General features: G+C 31.1%; 2 protein-coding genes across 2 annotated transcripts; both read right to left on the reverse strand.

Annotated features, from left to right (window-relative positions):
- Positions 1-6,476: 6,476 nt before the first annotated feature.
- Positions 6,477-14,724, reverse strand: LOC101248035 (ATP-dependent zinc metalloprotease FTSH 8, mitochondrial). The gene is made up of 8 exons (XM_004246357.5): positions 14,325-14,724; positions 14,018-14,228; positions 13,847-13,924; positions 13,423-13,553; positions 11,804-12,289; positions 10,894-11,661; positions 9,352-9,579; positions 6,477-7,101 (listed from the first exon to the last, which is right to left on the reverse strand). Exons 1-8 carry the CDS (start codon positions 14,382-14,384, stop codon positions 6,622-6,624), a joined length of 2,442 nt encoding a protein of 813 aa, XP_004246405.1. The 5' UTR covers positions 14,385-14,724; the 3' UTR covers positions 6,477-6,621.
- An 826-nt stretch (positions 14,725-15,550) lies between these two features.
- Positions 15,551-17,284, reverse strand: LOC101254521 (probable WRKY transcription factor 49). Its single transcript, XM_004246822.4, has 3 exons — positions 16,873-17,284; positions 16,441-16,596; positions 15,551-16,189 (listed from the first exon to the last, which is right to left on the reverse strand). The coding sequence occupies exons 1-3, from the start codon at positions 17,118-17,120 to the stop codon at positions 15,721-15,723; spliced, it is 873 nt and encodes a 290-aa protein (XP_004246870.1). The 5' UTR covers positions 17,121-17,284; the 3' UTR covers positions 15,551-15,720.
- Between the last annotated feature and the right edge of the window lie 2,805 nt (positions 17,285-20,089).

Here is a 20,089-nt window from a genome sequence, read left to right on the forward strand (position 1 = left end):
AAATTTATTTTTCATAAAAACCCAAATTCAACCAAAAGATGAAGAAAGAAAAAGGGAAGACAAAGAAGTTGTAAAAAATAAAAAAAAAATCTGATTAACCAAAAAAGAAAAAACTAGTAGATTAATCAAAGTATAAGAAATAACAAATAGTAAAATAAATTAATGAGCACGAACTACAAATATAATATATATTACTATTGCTCGTATGAAAAAGAAGCTACGCAATAAAAACTATCATCGACTAATCTAGCATCCTAATTTATGTCCTTTATAACTTTCTATCTGAAATCATATTGATAAGTTAAAAGTTATATATATTGTCTTATGCGATTTATTTCAATTTGTATCTTATAAAAATTACTTAACTCGAACTCAAAATTTCTCAAATTAAAAAAATCTAATCTAGTCCATCGGAATGATCAGTCCTTTATATTATACATTTTATTTCTAAGTCTCGAACTCAGATTTATAACTAAAGATAAAAAAATCTCAATCATCTTCGTTCCATATGCGAAATATAAAAATAGATCTTATTAAGTGAGAATTTTTTTGTGGTGGCACTAAAGATGCTTTGAATTATTCAATTTTGTCCACACTTTACATAATTGGTGGGTCTTGCATTGTACCTTGCAATTGCACTCCCTAAGTGAAGGAGCATCTCTTACTTCTTGAAAACCACATGTAAAGTAAAAACTAAAGAAAGGTACATGAGAAAATGACAATGTATACATTATCTTTCTTCAAACATTTAAAAAACTCGTGAGTCGTAGCGCTAAATCATAAAAAAATTTATCATATGATCAATCGATCTAGACGTTATGAATTTAACTTGTTGAAACAGTCACTTGCAGAAATACAAGATGAGACTATGTATAATAAACCTTTGTGATCCTATTCTTCTTCTAATTTCACAGATAACAGAATTTTAATATATCGAGTTGTCTTTTCGATTTTCAAAAGACAAATGTGAGCCCTTGACATTTATATATTTTGCTATACAGCTAGCTCACACCAGTTGGAAAACTTTCAAACTCAAACCTAAAATAGATGCTAACCCCACTTTATTGCTATATATACCTAATTCATTTCTCTCAAACTATATGAGCTCATAATATCACCTTCCTCATTATAAACACCTTATAATAAAAAATATTACAAAAAAAAAAAATAGGGGAAAAGCAAAAGTTGAGTTTTACACTTGTGATTGTTAACTTTGGTTATCATGTCATTTAAAATTTTCAACCATTATGATATATTTTTAAGTAATTAACTATATTTTCAATGTGTCTTTTACATGCGAGCCTAATTTATTTTTATGAACCAAATATGTATGTAGATTTTGTTTTTCATAATAGAAAGGAAATTGCACCCAATGACCTTAGACATGGATGTGGTCTTGAAGACTCTCGTTTGGTTTATATGTAGACCTTCAAAGTTAAAAGTCAAAACTTGCTAAAACGTGAAATTTTATCTATCGCTATGAAGCAAGTAAAGTTCAAAGTTCGAGACCATTCACTTTGTAATTCACCATTTGATAAAATCTACATCTAAAATTTCTGTTAATTCTAATATTACGTATATCTAAAACGGCCTTTTAAATAAATGCATACTTGATTTAATGAAATTACATTTTTAAGTTTCTAAGGACTTATTTTTTTCCTTCTTTAATGTTGGCAAATGTGTCCTATTTTGGAGTTTTTAGGATCTTAATTTACAACACTAATTAAAAATCATTCATAATCTTGTGAAAGCAAATGTCTTTTGTCCATTTCATACAATTTTTTATTTTATTTTATTTTATTTTTGTTGCAACTTTTAACCTATAGTTAACATTATATTTTCTAATAGGAGGACCAACCTACAATATTAATTGGCTATTTTTTTGGTATCTAGGTCGTACTATATGTACAGCTTGTTTCCATAATGTGTCTTTAAAATATCACTCATTATTGTGCCCAAATTATTGGAGATAATATATGATCCTAACTTATTGTGACACAACTACTTTAGACTTTTTTTTTTGTGGTACTTGATTGCGCGTGTAAGTGTCCATCAATTACAGATCGAGAATTTAAAGTTTATATATTTTTATAATGACCTCAAATACATATATATAACCATAACGATAAAGTCATTAATAAACTTATTTTTTGATATTTAATAGACTTTCATATACAAAATTTATGCTAAAGTTATTGAATTCTGTAAATCCGTAAATCTATTAGGTACACCCTAGACTTGTCAGTATTATCAAGGTAGTACATCTAATACATGTTAGAAAAGAATTGGGTTGGATTATAATATATACGACGAGTAAAAAAGGTATTGGTTGCTTCACAATTAAATTAACCCTAAGCGGAGTAGATCTATATTAATCAGGTCAGCAAATTTTAATTGGTTAAGAAAACTAAAGTATTTCCTTTGTCTGATAAATCTATTGTGCTTTTCATTTACATCATTCTTAATAGAACGTTAATTAGGTGGAATTCTTTATTATTTATCCTTAATCATGTTTTAAAATATAATCTCTTTTCATTAAATATTTATTCTATTTATATGTCACATTGAAATGTTTGTAATTTTATAGAACAATCACTGTGATGGATAACACAAGAAAAAAATGATAATCTTAAATTATTAAAACAATAAATATTCTAAAACGTCTTAATAAAAACGATAAGTATTTTGAGACGAAGAAAGTAACAATACGTGAAGGTAAACAACAAATGATTGGACATGACTTTTTTTTTTTTTATGAAAAAAATTAGTTTTAGGAAGTACAATTTTCTTCTTTATTGTTTTCCAAGTAGGAAGTCATTTAGGTTATTTTCTCTTTTTATTTATTTTTTTGGATGAAACTTTGCTTTTATTCACAATGGCCCAGTTGTCAAAATCTAGTGAGTCTAGTCCAAATAATAAGTGTAAAAAGACAGCATATTATTATAGTTGACATATTTATCCATTTATGTCTATAGTCCTACTAGTGCATTAATATTTTTGTCTAAATTTCACCTCAAAATTTATGTGGGTCATTATAGTGCTTATCTAATACAATAGTTGTAATAGTTTTTAAAAGAACTTTCAACCACTTCATATAAAGGGCATATTATTATCACTACTTAAAAAATGACACTTTTCAATTCGTTGGTAAATTATATTGTATTACAGATAAAATGATAAAGAAAGTAGTTAGATAAAGAAAGTGATTAGATAACATATTTTGAATACCATTAAAATAACAATATGATGTACTCCAGTGATTTTAATTTTTTTTTTTTAAGAAAAAGAACACGCAAACTTAAAATGTTTGTGTCTTCACATTTTGCTAGTAGTAGTTCTTTTTTTTTCTTTTTCTTTTTCTTTTATTTTAGAAAAGCAGGTTCACTTCTTCACCTGGACACCCTTTGTGAAATGTCTCCCCCTTTCTTCAAAGTGAGAGTTTTCGACACAAATTCAAATCAATCAGACCTCAAAAACAAAATTAAATATCAAAATACCGAATGAAAAAAAAAACACTAAAGTTTGAGAACCATAGAATTAGCTTATTATTATTATTTGCATTTAAGTGAGGTAAAGGGTCCAAGGAAAAAGATATAGCTAGCGTTTGGTCATAGATATTCAAATATTTTTGGCAAATATTATTTGGATGAAAATTTGGGTGAAATTTTACCATGTGTTTGACCATAGAATTTGAGAAACATATTTCATTTTTTAAGAAATATGATTTATACCCATAAGTTTTTAAAACTATCAAACTAACCATAAATTTGCATTACATAGCACAATAGAAATCTCATGTAACAAGATTTATGACTTCCGCAACAAATCAACAAGAATCATTACAGTAAATATTCGTATAACGAAAAGGTCTTGGTACAAATCATGATAATGAAAATACAACTAATATAAATTCAGGGAAAAAAAGAGAAGAAAACAAAAGGAAATAAATATTGCAATCACTGAAGAACATATGTTTTCTCATCTGAAAGAGTTCAACCTATTCTTTAATATAATCTTCCCACATTTTATGAACAATCTCTTCTTGATGAGCTTATATTTTCGAATCAGACGATCGAGAAGATGAAGCGATGTTGTTACCCTGAGCCAGTAGTTCGTCACTTTCATCAACAACCATATCATCATTTTCATTTTCATTGAATATTTCATCACTACTTTGGTGTTCACGTAAAAAATTATGCAATACAGCGCAAGCAATTACTATTTTCACTTGCATGTCACATTCATAGTTGTTCATGCCTTGTCTTAGTATTCTTAATCTACTTTTCCATGCACCAAAAATTCTTTCAATTACATTGCGCAGAGAAGTATGTTTATAGTTAAATAGCTCTTTTCCATTCTTAGGCTCTCTTTCACTTCCTCGGTAGTCCTGCAAATGATAGCGCATTCCAATGAATGGAGCTAAAAATCCTCTTATGTTCCGTAGACCAGCATCAACAACGTAATATTTATCTACCAAAATAAAATAAATGCAATTCATGTTTTATTTAGTAGCTAGTTCATTAAGACTAACTGTAATAAAGGAATGTATGAAATCAAAAGAATACATGTAGAAGGGAGCTAATTGAATTGGTTGGTGTCAATAAATACATTATTTTTGTAAAATAAAAAGTTAAGGGTAAAAATTGAATTTCTAAAACTTTCCAAATAATGAAATTTGGCCCAAATACTAGTTTTTTCTAGTATTTGGGAATTTGGAAAATTTTCCAAATAATAAAAAAGTGTATGGACAAACAAAATTTGCCAAGTTTTTCCCAAATTTTACTTGCAAAATTTATGGCCAAACGGGCCCATAGTATTAGTATTCTTTACTCTTCCTTTATATGCCATGGATCCTCACTGATTGTTAAAACACTTCCCTTATCCTCTTTATTTATGAACTTCATAACGAGTATACAACATACACATTGTAATTTTAGGAGCGGAGTTTTAAAAAAGTAAAACATATCCAAGCATAGTAACAGAAAAACATGACGGCAAAATAATAAAAATACATATTAAATAGAATAACAGATAGTAATATTTGATTACCTACCAATCTTTTAGGCTCTAGCCTAATCTTTGATATATCTACTTTCTATATAGGGATATATAATTTATAATATCATCTAATATAAAACACTATAAGATTAGTTCATTAAAAACGATAATACAATAATCATGAATAAGTTTGTGGCACGTGAGCCAAAAGAATAGACTAGTTATGCATGGAATATTTATATTATATCAATGATAGAGTTGCAATACAATATAAAAATTCTCTAAATATATTAGCCTAAATAACAATATAGTAATTAACTAAATTATAAAGAAAAGAAATTGAAAATGATTTGAGCTGAACACATGAGTTTATGAGTTATATACTAGTTCATTTTGAACCCATCACTAATTTGATGATTCTAAAATTATTTTAATCCGTCTAAATTTAATTTTATCGATTATTTAACTTTATTGGAGCAGAACTCAATGCACTCGAACAACTAATTATCTTTTTTTAATGTGTAACTTATGTATAGTATTAAATCATATGTGATAACATAATCAGTTAAACTCTACTTGACAAGTAACAACGATAAAATTAAATTGTATGCATATTATGAATAGGAAGCAATTGATTGGTATATCGCGCAATATCAATGCAATTCCATGAAAACACTCCTAACAAAAAAGATAAATAGACAACGTAGCTAGACTGCATTGGAAATAGTGAGAAATAACACACTACAATCAGGAGTGTGGTAAACTAGATTTTCGCAGTTTCATTTGTCTGATAGACTAATTTATGCAGATTTGGTAGTAGGGGCGACTCAATAGAATGAATGCTCCAAAAATCAAAATTTAGAAAAGAAACACTTATTTATTTAATTTTTACAAATTACATTTCTTTGTAATATTTTATAAGAAGAATGAATAAACTTATATAAATTATTGTACGTTACATAACAACACATATATTTATATCTCTTATATTGATCATCGTTTTGAAATTTTCAATAAAACCAATTGTTCCATAAACTATTTAAAATTACTCTAGAAGTTTTTAAAAATAAATATAAGACTTTCACTTCATTAAATATTCCAATTAGACTATCATTCTTTTTTTACATATATAGTATTTCATATTACTTTAATTTACAATTATAGTGATGTTTACATAAGATAATACTTTTTAAAATTTGACTATTCGATAATCTAATCAAAAGCTTGAAATGTTTCTCAAAGAATTAAAGGCATCTTACCAAGCCAACAACAAATATGATAGATTCAAATTAAAGTAAATTAGTCAAATTAAGAAATAAAAAGTAACTGTGAATATAATTGTCTGCTATTTTATAATCACATCAATAATAAAATTTCAAAAACATATATATCATCAAGGGAAAAACTGTAAGCAAGCTGATACAAATTAGATTACGGTATTTCTTTCACTTCATCTTTTTCTTTGTGATTTCATGAGGTGCAAAAAATCAGAAATGGATTTCTGTGTTATTAATATCAAAATGTGTTTTTTTCTATCTTCTAAAACTTTTCTAATAAGAAGTGAAAGTGAATATCCAAACAGCAACTACACCACTTTATCATTTACAAAGCACCAACCAACAACTACAATGGAACAACCTCAGGTACGACCGGTGGTGATCCGTTATCTTCTACAGTCTTATTTTCGGGGTTAACTTTGGTTTCTTTGTTCTCTTCTTCGAATCCTTGCTTGAATATATCATAGTTTGTGGGCTCGTGGCTCTTGAATGGGCGTTCACCCAATACTCGAACCAAATCTTCTTGATGAAGAACCTCTTTCTCAAGTAGTAACTCTGCAATCTGTGCTACATGTTCTTTATGCTTCTCTATAAGTTGCACAGTGCGGTCATATGCCTTGGACACCCATTCTCTTACTTCAGTATCGATAATTGCTGCTGTCTTGCTACTGTAAGGCTTTGACATCTCAAATCCATCGTCTCTTTGTGGAAAAGAAAGAAGACCAACCTTGTCACTGAAACCATAAACTGCTACTTGGGCATATGTCATTTTGGTGACTTTCTCCAAATCATTTTGGGCACCAGTCGAGATCTTCCCTATCAAAACCTAGTCAACAAATGAAAACCAAATGAATGCACTTCAGGTATCTTATTCACAAAAAAAAAAAAAAAAAAGGTAAGAAAAGCCAAGCTGCTACGATGGTAGAAAAGTGATGCTGCAGATTAGCATTTAAAAAACAAAATTCTTCATGCGCACTAGGGTACTAAAAGGCATAATGCATAAACATGATCCTTAACTTGGCATCAGTTGTCATTGACAACTATGACCTTTTTAACTTTGGGTGTGCCCCAAGTAGACACTTAAATTGGTATAAAATTGAGCAAAAGGACACAATCGTCCTACATGATACCTTACTTGACAATTTTGTGTCCTACGTGTATTGTGCCATGTAGGACACTTGTGTCTACTTGTTCAATTTTATACAAGTTTAAGTGTCTACTTGTGCACATTCAAAGTTGGAGGGCATAGTTGCTAGCTAAAGCCAAGTTAAGGTCATGTTTATGTATTATGCTGGTACTAAATCTTCTCAGTCACTAAGCTAATAAGTTTATCCTATAAAATCCACTCAAATCAGAGCCATCATATTCTGAGCACTAAAGTTGAGGTTAGAAAGCATATAATATTAAAAAACAAACTTATTATACATCATATGACATACAGACCCCTTTAAATTTGGACTCGCTGATCTGAAAAGTTAGGTCTTCAGCAAGAAGATACCTTTTTTAATACTACGCCTAAAGATGTCCTTATAAGAACAAACAGAAGATGTGTTGCACAACTTTAAGGCCAAAATATATTTAAACAGAACTGTGGAACTCGCATAGTTTAGCTCACATAAGATATTCACATTCTACTCAAGTCATAAGATATTCACCTGCTAGTATAACCTTATGTTAGGGGGAAAGAGAGAGAAAAAGGAAAAAGAATAACAGGTGTAGCTGTTGCCTAGGTTATTAGAAAGTGTTGAGGAAGTCTTCGGGGGTCTTTCGCCATTATGTGCAGGATTTGAGTCCAAATTATCTCAACACTGTAATGCAACACCACCCCATAGTACTAAAATAACATAATTCAGGCTAAAGAAATGAGCAATCTCACAGGACAGAGTATCCGTACAGTACATAACAGGGTGTTTGCCCTGTACCAAAAAGTTGGCTTTTGGAATCACTCCAAGAAAAATTATCACTCAAAAGAAGTTGCTTTGTAAAAATACAATTTAGCATTGGATTCTATATTTTGGGGTCTACCCACTGCCCACGTGGTGAGATAGTTTCAAGTTAACAATTATTAATGTCTACAGGTGGTGGCGCACCCGGAATTTTATTATAAGCGGTTTCGAAATTTAAAGAAGTGAACAAATGAACCGATCGTGTGTGTGTGTACACACACACACACACATATATATATAATAAAAAAATTAAAAAAAGATTCAGATCATATTAATGAACACAATTCAAGCACCTATTACCACCTCAACAGAATATTATTTTTCTATTTCTTCATCACGACTCCTGAAAATACTAAATTGCTGTTTTTCTATATTGGGAGGAGCTTCTGCTCAGTAGTTTAGGTTATTTTTGCTTCAGAGATTCACTGGTTTGAAACCACACAACCTTTATTTTATTCTTCTCTTTAATACAGATACAGATGCCCAAAAATCTTACACAATGAGGTGTCGGGGTTGGACTCGAACCTAGACCTAGCTTCCATAAATGAAGTGCTCGGCCAGTAGCCTAAAGAAACAGGTTGTTAAGTAAAGTCATCAATTTTATTTTTGTTTAGCATATTATTTATGTAGGTATTTAGGTGGTAATATTTTTCGACGAAGCAGTGTTGGATGACACCTGTTGAACTAAGGTGCCCAATAGCCTGTTCCGCCAAGCTTTTGGGAAGTGTCAAAAGTGCTTATTTTAGATAGAAAAAAAAGTGAGGTGTTTGGCCAAGCTCTTGGGAAAAAAATAAGTACTTCTTGAGAAGTAGCATAAGTTGTTTTTCACAAGGCCATAGGCTAAAAAACAGTGTAGTTTTTCTCCAAAATCACTTTTTTCGAAAAGTACTTTTAAGAAAAACACTTCCAAGCAAGTTTTCCCAAACTCTAATTGTTGCTCAAAAGTGTTTCTAAATCTATTGGTCAAACACAAACTGATTTTTACCAAAAGTACTTTTTTTAGAAGCACTTCTGAAGAAAACACTTCCCAAAATAAGCTGATTTTTAGAAGTTTGGCCAAACAAGTTATAAGTCCATCTACAGGGAAAAATATGAAAGCAAGATAATATTTGTTTTCCCTATATATTCACCTGCTCAGCAGCTCGACCTCCAAGAGTCATGCATGTCACATCAAATAGCTGTTCCTTAGTCATTAGAAGATTTTCATTAGGAACATACTGAGCAAATCCCAAGGCTGCTGTACCCCGAGGAACAATTGTCACTTTTAGTAATGGTTCTGCATGTTCCAAAAACCATCCAGCAACAGCATGACCAGATTCATGGTAGGCAACTGTCCGCCTCTCTAGCTTGCTTATGACCTGCAGAAAGCACACAGGAAAGTTTTGAGATGTGATGTATTCCGAAACAAAAGGAATTATTTACCCTTCAAACTTCACAACCCAACCTTGGACCAGAAAATTCTAACACTAGCCACATCATACTTCCCCAAAGTGAGCGTCCAACCAAATTTCTTTTTTAATGAAACTGAGAAAAAGAGAGAAAATAAAATGGACTACAATGTACAGAAAGGTCAATCTTTATTTTACCCACTACCCTCTCCATGCCATGTTGGTTCCATACTCATATCAAGTCAACAAGAAGCAGTTATAATGGTGTTGAAGTGGAGCATACCAATACTCTCCATAATGTTATTTCTTGAACAAATAAAAAGTGCTCAATAACCAAAACAAAACTCTCCGAGAAAACATTATGGATATCCCTGGATGTAGCAGTGAAGGACCAAACAGTCACCACAGCTTCCAATTCAAACCCTTAAGGGAAGAGTTCTTACATTGAATATCTTCAGATCTATGATGCCTGCCAAAAGAATTTGGCTGACAGGATATTCAACAAATGGTCACTCCAGTTGTAACTGACTTGGGACACAGTAATAAAAGCAGCTATTCTTACTATACTGAATGGATATATATTGGATCCTTCCCACCAAAAAGAAACTAAATTTTCTACCTGCTACAAGGAGTTTCAGGCCTGGCCTTTAGAAGAGTATTTTGCACCCAATGATCATAAGTTTCTTGACAATTACAACATCATTTTTTATCAGGTTAAATACTTCATTGAATTTTCATAAACTTCCAACCAACCCCCACCTCACCCACACAAAAACAAAGGAGAGGAAGAGAAGCATAAGACATACTTGCCTAGTAATAAAGAAAACAGAGAAATTCCAAATTTATAATCAGCTCAAACACTTGTAGGATTTTTATATCATAATACCACTTCCTTCAAAGAAAGTAATAAAAACATCCTCTGATAATGCCCTAATCACAATTATATATGTTTTCCAGTAGCAACTGAGTGGTAGATCCGGGTTGGTTGGTCTGAAAAGTCATGGGAGAGGCACTAAGATTAAGATATTAGTAAATCACATAATATCCCCAGATATTCTTCTCATTTTAAATTCAATAAAAAGTAAGCATATGTAAATCCAAGCAGTTCTCTCTTCCTTTTTATTTCGGCGATGAGTTGCATAAATCTAAACATTTCAAGCTGGAAACAATGTATTCCATAACCAAGATCCAGAACAACGCCATTATATGAAATGTCTAGTATTGAAAATGTGCTACATATCAATGAAAAGTAGATAATGAAGGGAAAAGCTGAGGATTGGATACCTTATTCTTCTTCTCAAGACCACCAATTACCCTATCTATGGCTGACTCAAAATGTTGCATTGTAATTATTGTGCTCTCATTCCTTGCTGCAATTAAAGCAGCTTCATTACAAACATTTGCAATGTCTGCTCCAGCAAATCCAGGTGTTAGAGCAGCAAGCCTCTGTGAATAAAAGGATGCCTCGTGGTCAAGTTTCAACTTGCTCAAATAAATCCTGAATATCTGATCACGGCCTTTTATGTCTGGTTTGTCTATGGTAATTTGACGATCAAATCGACCGGGTCTTAACAAGGCTTTGTCTAATATATCAGGTCTATTTGTGCCAGCAAGTATAACCACGCCAGATGTGGTGGCAAAACCGTCCATTTCAACAAGCAGTTGATTTAAAGTGCTTTCACGTTCATCATGTCCTCCTGAAAAGCCACCTCTTCCTCTTGCTCGACCAATGGCATCAATCTCATCAATAAAAATTATACTAGGTGCACACTGCCTTGCCTCCTGAAATAAGCTCCTAACTCTGGCTGGTCCAACGCCAACAAACATCTCCATAAAATCTGATCCAGAAATAGAGAGAAAAGGTACACCAGACTCTCCTGCTGTAGCTTTGGCCAGAAGTGTCTTCCCAGTCCCAGGAGGACCAACTAGAAGAGCACCCTTCGGAATTTTGGCTCCCAACAGCTCATATTTCTTCGGGTTTTTAAGGAAGTGGACGAACTCCATGATTTCTTGCTTTGCCTCGTCACATCCAGCCACATCTTTAAAGAAGACCTGTACCAAGGACGTGTCAACAGACTTTCCAAGAATTAATCATGAAATATCATGGCAAGTAGATATAGAGTTTAAAAACACCATCAATACTTCTGAATCTGCACCAAGTTTGAAATGTGCATGGTTAGAAACTTAGACTCACCTTATTCTTGGCATTTTTATCCATCTTTGTGAAATGCGCTTTGCCAATGTTAAATATTCCACGACCACCTTTTCCACCAGGGCCTCCAACACCCATCCCACCCTGCACTCTACGTCCCATAAAATAAAGGACAGCAAGAAGCAACACTGTTGGACCAAACCTCATCACTTCTTGGAACCAATTCAGTTCATCAACATATGTAACTGGAACATAATTATGAGGATCTATTCTTAACGCCTCCTGTGCTTCTTCAAGCTTCTCCTCAAATGACTCGACACTCCCAATGTTAAAGTAATATTTGTACAGGCTCGTATTTCTTCTATCATTTCGACCAGCTACAGGACCTTGAACAGCGACGTCACCAATTTGATCAGGACTAGGTGCAGAGCTTCTCACATAAACTTTGGCTACAGATTTGTTAGTAACAACAATCCTATCAACAAGACCAGCTTCAAGTAGCTTGTTTTTGAACTCTTGGAAGCTAATCTGAAAATGTATATTTAGGAAAGTTGTTGTGAGAAGAAAGAGAAGCAAGTTACAGAAGACAACAATAACTGAAGATAAGAGACCTGCCCCTTTAATTATATTCGCACCAGTTTTACTTATCTCATCAGTTAAACAATACATATATATGAAAGTCGGATGGTTTCATAAATTCACATTTATATCGTTACACTAAGAGAGAGACTTCATCAAAACATATGTTTGAGCAAGAAAGTATATGAAATAGGAACATAAAGCCTATGTATCATATAAGAACCCAAGTTTTTATATTACCAAAAAGACCATAATGGAAAACATGATCACGTCTTCAATAAATGTTACTCCTTCCATTTCAATTTATGTAGCTTGATTTGGAGGACGAGGATCAAACTAGCTAATGCTCGGTGTTGTAGTCGGACATAGAATTTTTCTTTTTCAATTTTTTTTACATATTAGAAGCAAATAAAAAGTACTATAAATCACAATAGTAAGTTATTCAAATATTTTGGAAGTATTAGGAAAAAGTATGGTCAATGAGAATAACCTTTCACTCTCCAAATAGTAACTACGACATATAAATGTAACAATTGCAGACTGGAAATGTTTTCCTTAGACCAACAATCCAATATCTAGAAAAGGTTACCATACCCAATATTACTATCCGCTATCTACAAGCAAATGATCCCATGTAATGACTCAACCTAACAAAGTTGTCCATTCCTAATCATTTTCCATTACGACTAATCAAATTAAAAAAGAAAAATCATATTAACTGTGAAAATTTTAACTGCAAAGGTTCTATAGTCATAAAAGGGGAATATTTATATATATATATATATATATATATGGAAAGGTAAAAAAGTGCTATTGCTGCCATACATTTAACATCCTCTATCCAAGTGACTAATTATCTTACAGATGGCTGACTGTGCTTTTGTTTCCATTACAATTACTGTAGAGGTAAAATTGGTCTTCACATATATACTGAAATGTTTAAGATCAATTCTTCTTACAGGCCCTAAACTCATCCACTTCTAGTAAAAAGCAAAAGGTTTTTTGTTTGTGTGTGTGGGTGCATATCGCGTGGGTGGGGGCCTGAGGGGTTAGGGGGGAAAAAACTCTGTTTAAGCACTAACCTCCTGCTGCTCTCGAGGAGACATGAGGATAGATGACAGAATAAACCCAATAAATAATAAGGGTGCTAGTAAATTGTAGTTTAGCTTAATGAAGTTCTCCTGGGGATTTCCTTGCTCACCTGAACCTTCCTCTGCAACAACACAAACCAAAGTAAGAATGTTCATTGTACACAACCCAGAAATAAAGCTTTAAACAGGAGAAGACATTTGTTTCTCCTATTCTTTTCATATAATTCTGCTACCAATTTCTTACATAAATTGCATCTCCTTGCTATATCATCAATACACAATTAGAACTTCAAAATGAAGCAGAATGGCTAAAGTGGATCAATATAGGCGACTTCAAATTAGATTGACGCCTAGTTGTTCGTTTAAACATAATCCATGCATTTACCAAAAAACATAAAAAAATGCACTACCATACCTTTGCCTGACTCAGCCTTTTGATTATTATTTGCTTTGGGAATTTCTTTCTTGTTCTTTGGATAATAGTTCTCATAGTCTACAAAAACACAACATTCAACAAATAAGCATTGAAAACCAAACAAAAATCTATACTTTAATCAAAAAGCTCAATCATTCAATCAATTCTCACTTCTTCTCTTTGGCCCTTCGCTACAGAAAAACCTCCTAAGCCTAGGGCTTGCCAAAACCGAATCAAGCTCCTTACTCAAACCTCTCCTTCCACCTCCAATCAACGTCAAATACGTTCTCACAAACCCTAACCCACCATCAACGCGTGTAATGCACGCGCCACCGGTTGCCACTTCATCCAACACCGTCGACCTCACTCCATATCCAACACCCTAAACAAAACGAAAAACAATCAAAAAAAATTCAAATTTCCAAAAAAAAAAAAAGGAACTTCATCAATTACATTAATACATGAACAGAGAGCTTACTTTGTGAATGCTGGAACGAGAAGCCTTAGATATGGAGCGGCTAATACGTGAAAGCATCATTTTTTTGGTGATTTCCTTAACATGAATTTCCTTTTCAAATCCTTAGAAATCGATTCTGAAAAACGGATCCTTTAAGGCAAATCGATAGATAATATCGACGAGAAATTAGCAAAAAAAACAGTTTAATTTTCACAGATTTATAAGATTTTTTGCATTTGGAGCTATTGTTTAGGTCGAAGAATTTGCAGAATCAGAGAAGTTCGGGTAACAGGGAAAACCGGGAAAGCAATACCTTGGATACTAGGTGAATTTACTTATTTGACCTTGGAAGGGAAATTACTTTCGTTTCTGGAGACTCAGACAGTTTACGTTTTACGGAATTTTGTGAATTGACATCTTCAATTATTTTGAACTAAAATTTATATATTTATAAACATCACAATAATGGACAATTCAAAATATTTAAAAGATAAAAATTTACAACAAAAGATAGGCTTATTTGAATTTCGAAATGTGTTGCATGAATCGGGACATATATTGGATAGTTGGCTTGGTGTTTAGGGGTACTTTGGTCATTGGAGTTATTTTTTTTCTCTGTGGTTGTAGGATAAGCCACAAGTTTGTAATGAGGTCCAATGATGGAAGGTGGACTCATTTGGGCCAATTTTTTGTATTTATGGGCTAAAAGTTGATGGGCATGAAAGGTGGATGCATTTGGGCCCAAAAGAAAGTTGCGTATACATACTGTTCGGCCGACTAGTTTACCAATATGACTGAAATATCATAATATACACGTTATTTTCGTGTATATGTATGTAACCAGATACATCATGTGTATAATATATATATTTAGTATGAAGTATGCACAACCATGGGGGGAGCCAATTTAAGATAAGGGTGGTCTGGTGCATACTCTTTGTCGAAAAATTATGTGTTATATAGAGATTAAATGTATTTATTATTTCAAATTTGACCACATTTTAGAAAATTCCTGACTTCGTCATTATACACAACCTATATACTTTGTACATATTTGTCTGGTCTGCCAAAACAACCATATCCATTTGTCAATTTGTAAAAAAAAAGAAATACACTAAATGTGTATCATATGTATACTGTCAATTATATATTTTTTAAAAATATACATTTATTCTACTGTTATTTTGATGAACAACTATATTGTGTGAAAATCTTTTCTTTTTTATTGATTTAGGACAATTCATGAGTTCATGCAACAAATTTTACAAGGTTTTCATTTCTTTTCCACATAACGAATTTTACAAGGTTTTCACTCACAATTTATTTAGCTAAAAATTGCCATATAATAATTTTCCTACAACACAATATATTCTATAAGTATCATACATACAATAATTTACTAGTAGTAAAAAAAACACTAATTATTTGACCAAGAAAATGAAGGAGAAGTTGGTGGAGATGAATAAGAGCAAGATGAAGAATATGAGTTTGTGGGCTTATTAATAGATGGGTTTCTAACCATTAATGGCACCATATCTTCAAGTAACCCTTGTGAGCCCATTCTATCAAGGCCCAATCCTTGTGAGCCCATTTCACCAAAGCCCAATCCTTGTTCAAGGTCAACAATTGAGCATGGATTGACCAGTGCTGGGCTTTCATCAACTCCACTTGTGTTTTCAGATTCATAGTTATGGGCTTTTGAATCTGTTACTTTGGGCTTTTTGTTGGGCTGATTAAGAGATTGAGGTGGATCAAGAGTGATAAATGGGTAAGCAAAATGTAGATGAAGGCCTTCATAAGTAATTATGAAAGTGTTGGGCTCATCACTGGACCTCTCAACTTGTTTTTTGGCTCCACATCGTGGGTTAGTGCATTTGTAGTAGCTCCTGTTGAAATCAATTCAATAACATCAAAAAATAATAGAAATATTTTTATGTTTATTTGGAGGGGGGGATATCGGATTGAATTTTAAAAAAAAGATACATATGTATTCACTTCAGATATACAGTTTTGACATAACTTAAGGCATATGTCTGAAGTTTCATATGGTTGACCGATGATGATCATGTCAATCAAGACTAAAGTTTGACTCAAAATGAGACAAAATTAAATAGGTATATATGAGCATATATTATACCTTGGATATGGGCTATTCTTAATGGATTTTTGGCCATATTTTCTCCACTTATAACCATCATCAGCCATTGCATTACCACAAGTTTGTATTCTCAATGTATATTTAGCCTCATGCTTATTCATCATCATGTCTAACCCTCTTCCCAACCCTAAATTCCTGCATTTATACGAACAAAATTCAATTTCAACTTCGAGTAATTTAACATGTTATACCAGGTCAGAGTTTCCCTTCATATATTCTTATTCAAAGATTTCAGGTTTGAAATCTTGGGGAAAAAAATCACATTTAGTAGGAATACTTAATCTCCCAAAAAGTGAAACTTTCCAACGTGGTAATGCTTATTATAGAGATCAAACATAAAAATAAATTTTTTACACTGTCAGCGTATAGAACTTATAAAACTAAAAACATCAAGAGAGAAAAAATTCGAACCTAGCATCATGAGATTGAATTAGTCCATTACTTGTCATGGACAAACCACTCTCTATATCATCATGAATATTGTTAGGCCATGAAGAAAATGAAGAAATAGAACTCTTTGTTACATCAAGTGAACAATAATTATCACTTGAAGAAGTTGTTGAGTCATGTTGAGGTGCAAAAAAGAATGGTGATTCATCATCAAGAAGTTCTTTTATCAACTCATCTTCATAAGACCATGAATATTTCTCCATTAACATTTTCACTACAATGATTATATTTTAATTAATTTGCTAGATTTTTTTGGTAACAATTATGAGGGATTTTAAAGATTTCTTTTGGTAAAAGGTGAAGGGAGAGTGGAGTAGATGAAGAAGAATCAAAATTTTTGATGTTTTTTTGTTTTGTGTAATAAAGTATTATTGGTAGTTGATGCTTTATGTGTACATATTTATAATTTAAAGGGATAAGGTATGTAGAATCTATTTTTTTTAAAAAAAATATTAGTTGATTTCTAAGTGTCAATTGTACAATACATGGGAATATTTACAATTCTTATGTATAAATATAATAATGATAATAATAATAATAATAATAATAATGATGATGATGAAATGTATTAATTCTAATCACAAGAATATAATGTATTATTTCAGATTAGCTTTGAATTCTGATTAATTTAAATATATGTCGAAATATTTTACTTTATATAAAACACTTCCTACTTATAAAGATGACTCTGTCTCAAATTTATATTCAAATACAAAACCTAGTCTAATTAAATATGAAGAAATACTTTTATATCGAGTGATATTCTCATGCAGAAATTCTGCTCTAATTCTTAATTGTAGTATTTTTTTGTTTTTTTATAAATTAATAAAATTAATAGAAATGTTGCCATTGCAGTTGAACTGCTGTCACAATTATATATTGAAGATATTAAATTGTAAAAAAAAAATATATTCTGAATTATCTACTTTTTTTCTCTTGTATATTTGTCCTACTAGGGTGCTTTAATAAATCTCAACCTACCAATCTCGATTGTAATGAGATAGTTGAGATTTCTCAGTTCTTAATTAGAAATATTAAGTCTGAATTTTAAAAATAAAATTTTTTTTGTTGAAAGTGTCGCTATTAAATTTAAACCCTATAAAGTGTGAACTTCGAATCAGTTAAACTTAATTATAAATATCGAACATCGACCTAATAAAGAGGGGATCTAGGCCACCTGAACCATGACTTGTATTCGGTAGATATGTGAACAAGAGTCAACCACTAAAGAAGGATTTGAAAAGATACTTATAATACATAAATTAATAATTGGAATAATAATATTTGTTTCTTAATATATATATATTATATTCCTTTTTATCTATTTTAGGAAAGGTTCTTCATGGGCAGTTGAAAATTAATGTTAAAATTAACTAATATGACAATAATTGAGGTTAAAAGTAGAGGTTCAATTTCTTTATCCAAAAGCAGGTGGTATAAGGAATCACTTGCACATTTTAATAATTTAGCTCAAATCTCTCAAAATAATTGTTGTAATTTTTGGTTGGACTTGGATTTAAAGTTTTGTTTGATGTGATAAATTAACATAATTAAGTTATTTTTATCTTATAAATTTTTTTGGGATATATACGTATTAGAGTGATGTCAAACTCTTTTATCGTAAGGGTGAAATGTTGAAAAAAGCTAACTGATAATGTATGTTGGAATCATATTTGTGGAATCATTACGCTCAACATGAATATATTTAAATTTATAATCTGTTTGGCCGAGTTTTTAAAGAAGTGCTTTAAAAAAAATATTTTTGAAAAAAGCAATAATTTTTGTTTGGCTAATCACATTTGCTAGTTTTAGAGGGATAATTTGTTGTTTGTGATGGTTCAAAAAGTACTTACTCTTATTATTGATCAGTATTATAATTTATTTAGTTTTTCCTATTCATGCATTGGGATCTTTTAGAAACAGAATAAAACATGTTTAATTATATTTTATCAACAAAAAAAAAATATTATCACGCAAATAATGGAACATATTGCATTGCAATTCCTTTCATTTTAATTTATTGGAATATTAATGTGAAAGTGGAGGGGTCAAATTGTTCATTTTTTTAATGATTTGATTAGAATATAATCCATATCTTTTCAATACCAAAATTGTTGAGAATCCAATCAAAACATTAGATGCACACGTGGCTATGTTTTGTTCCTTATAATTTGACACACTCACAAATGTTCTAATTTCCTAATTATGCTTTTTAAAAAAATGTTTAAAAAAATAATCTATATAGACATGTATAAAGGAATTAGATTCAAAATCACTAAGTCAATTTAGATTCATGTTAATAAACATAAAATATACTTTTAACTTATGAGTCATTATTACAAAGAACACACACAACTTAAGATTCTCCTAACATTAGAGTTAAAAGTTTTCGTATAGTTACTCAACTAATAATTTTTATTTTAGTTATCGATCGATTAATAATGAATTGTCTAAAAAATCACTTTAATCTTATTTTATAACACAAAAATCACTCAACCTATCATATCAATTTACAACTTAAAACCTAATCCATTGTACATAGCATACATAAAGATTTGGATAGATAAGATTCTAGAGATTTTTATGATATTTGCTCTTATCCTAACCAAATTTACGAGTTTTACTAATACATAATGGGTAATCATCCAAATTCAGTATTTTTTTCACGTAACTTTAAAAATCATATCAGTCAAGTTTAAATTCTGAATACTCGTTTCAATCACGAACGATCAAATTAATATTTTATTATATTTTTTTATGTTTATGAGTCAACCCCATATGGATCCAACATGGTGGTTTGCTTCAAAGTCAGGTAAAATTTTGTTTCTATATGTAGTTGACTTTTATTTTTAGAGTCCCCATGATGATAAATTCTTGGAAAGGCCCTATTAATGTGGGGGTAGTTTTTTTTTTGGATAGTGACTTATTTGTATGTTTTTTTAATTGTTTTTTTAATTGAGACAAAATATGGGTTGACTGAACATGAAAGGTGGAGCTGTTAAAAAATAATAATGCCAAAAAAAATAATTGTTTCATTTTTCTATTTAACAAAATTCCAATTAGTCCGTGACCAAATATTGGTGGAATTTTTCATAAAAGTCAACCCTTTTTTGGCCATTAATTTAAATTTTTTTGGTGATTATATAGTATTGATAGTAACCAATCAAGTTCGAAGGGT

Source organism: Solanum lycopersicum, chromosome 9 (assembly GCF_036512215.1).
Source record: "Solanum lycopersicum chromosome 9, SLM_r2.1".
NCBI lineage: Eukaryota > Viridiplantae > Streptophyta > Magnoliopsida > Solanales > Solanaceae > Solanum > Solanum lycopersicum.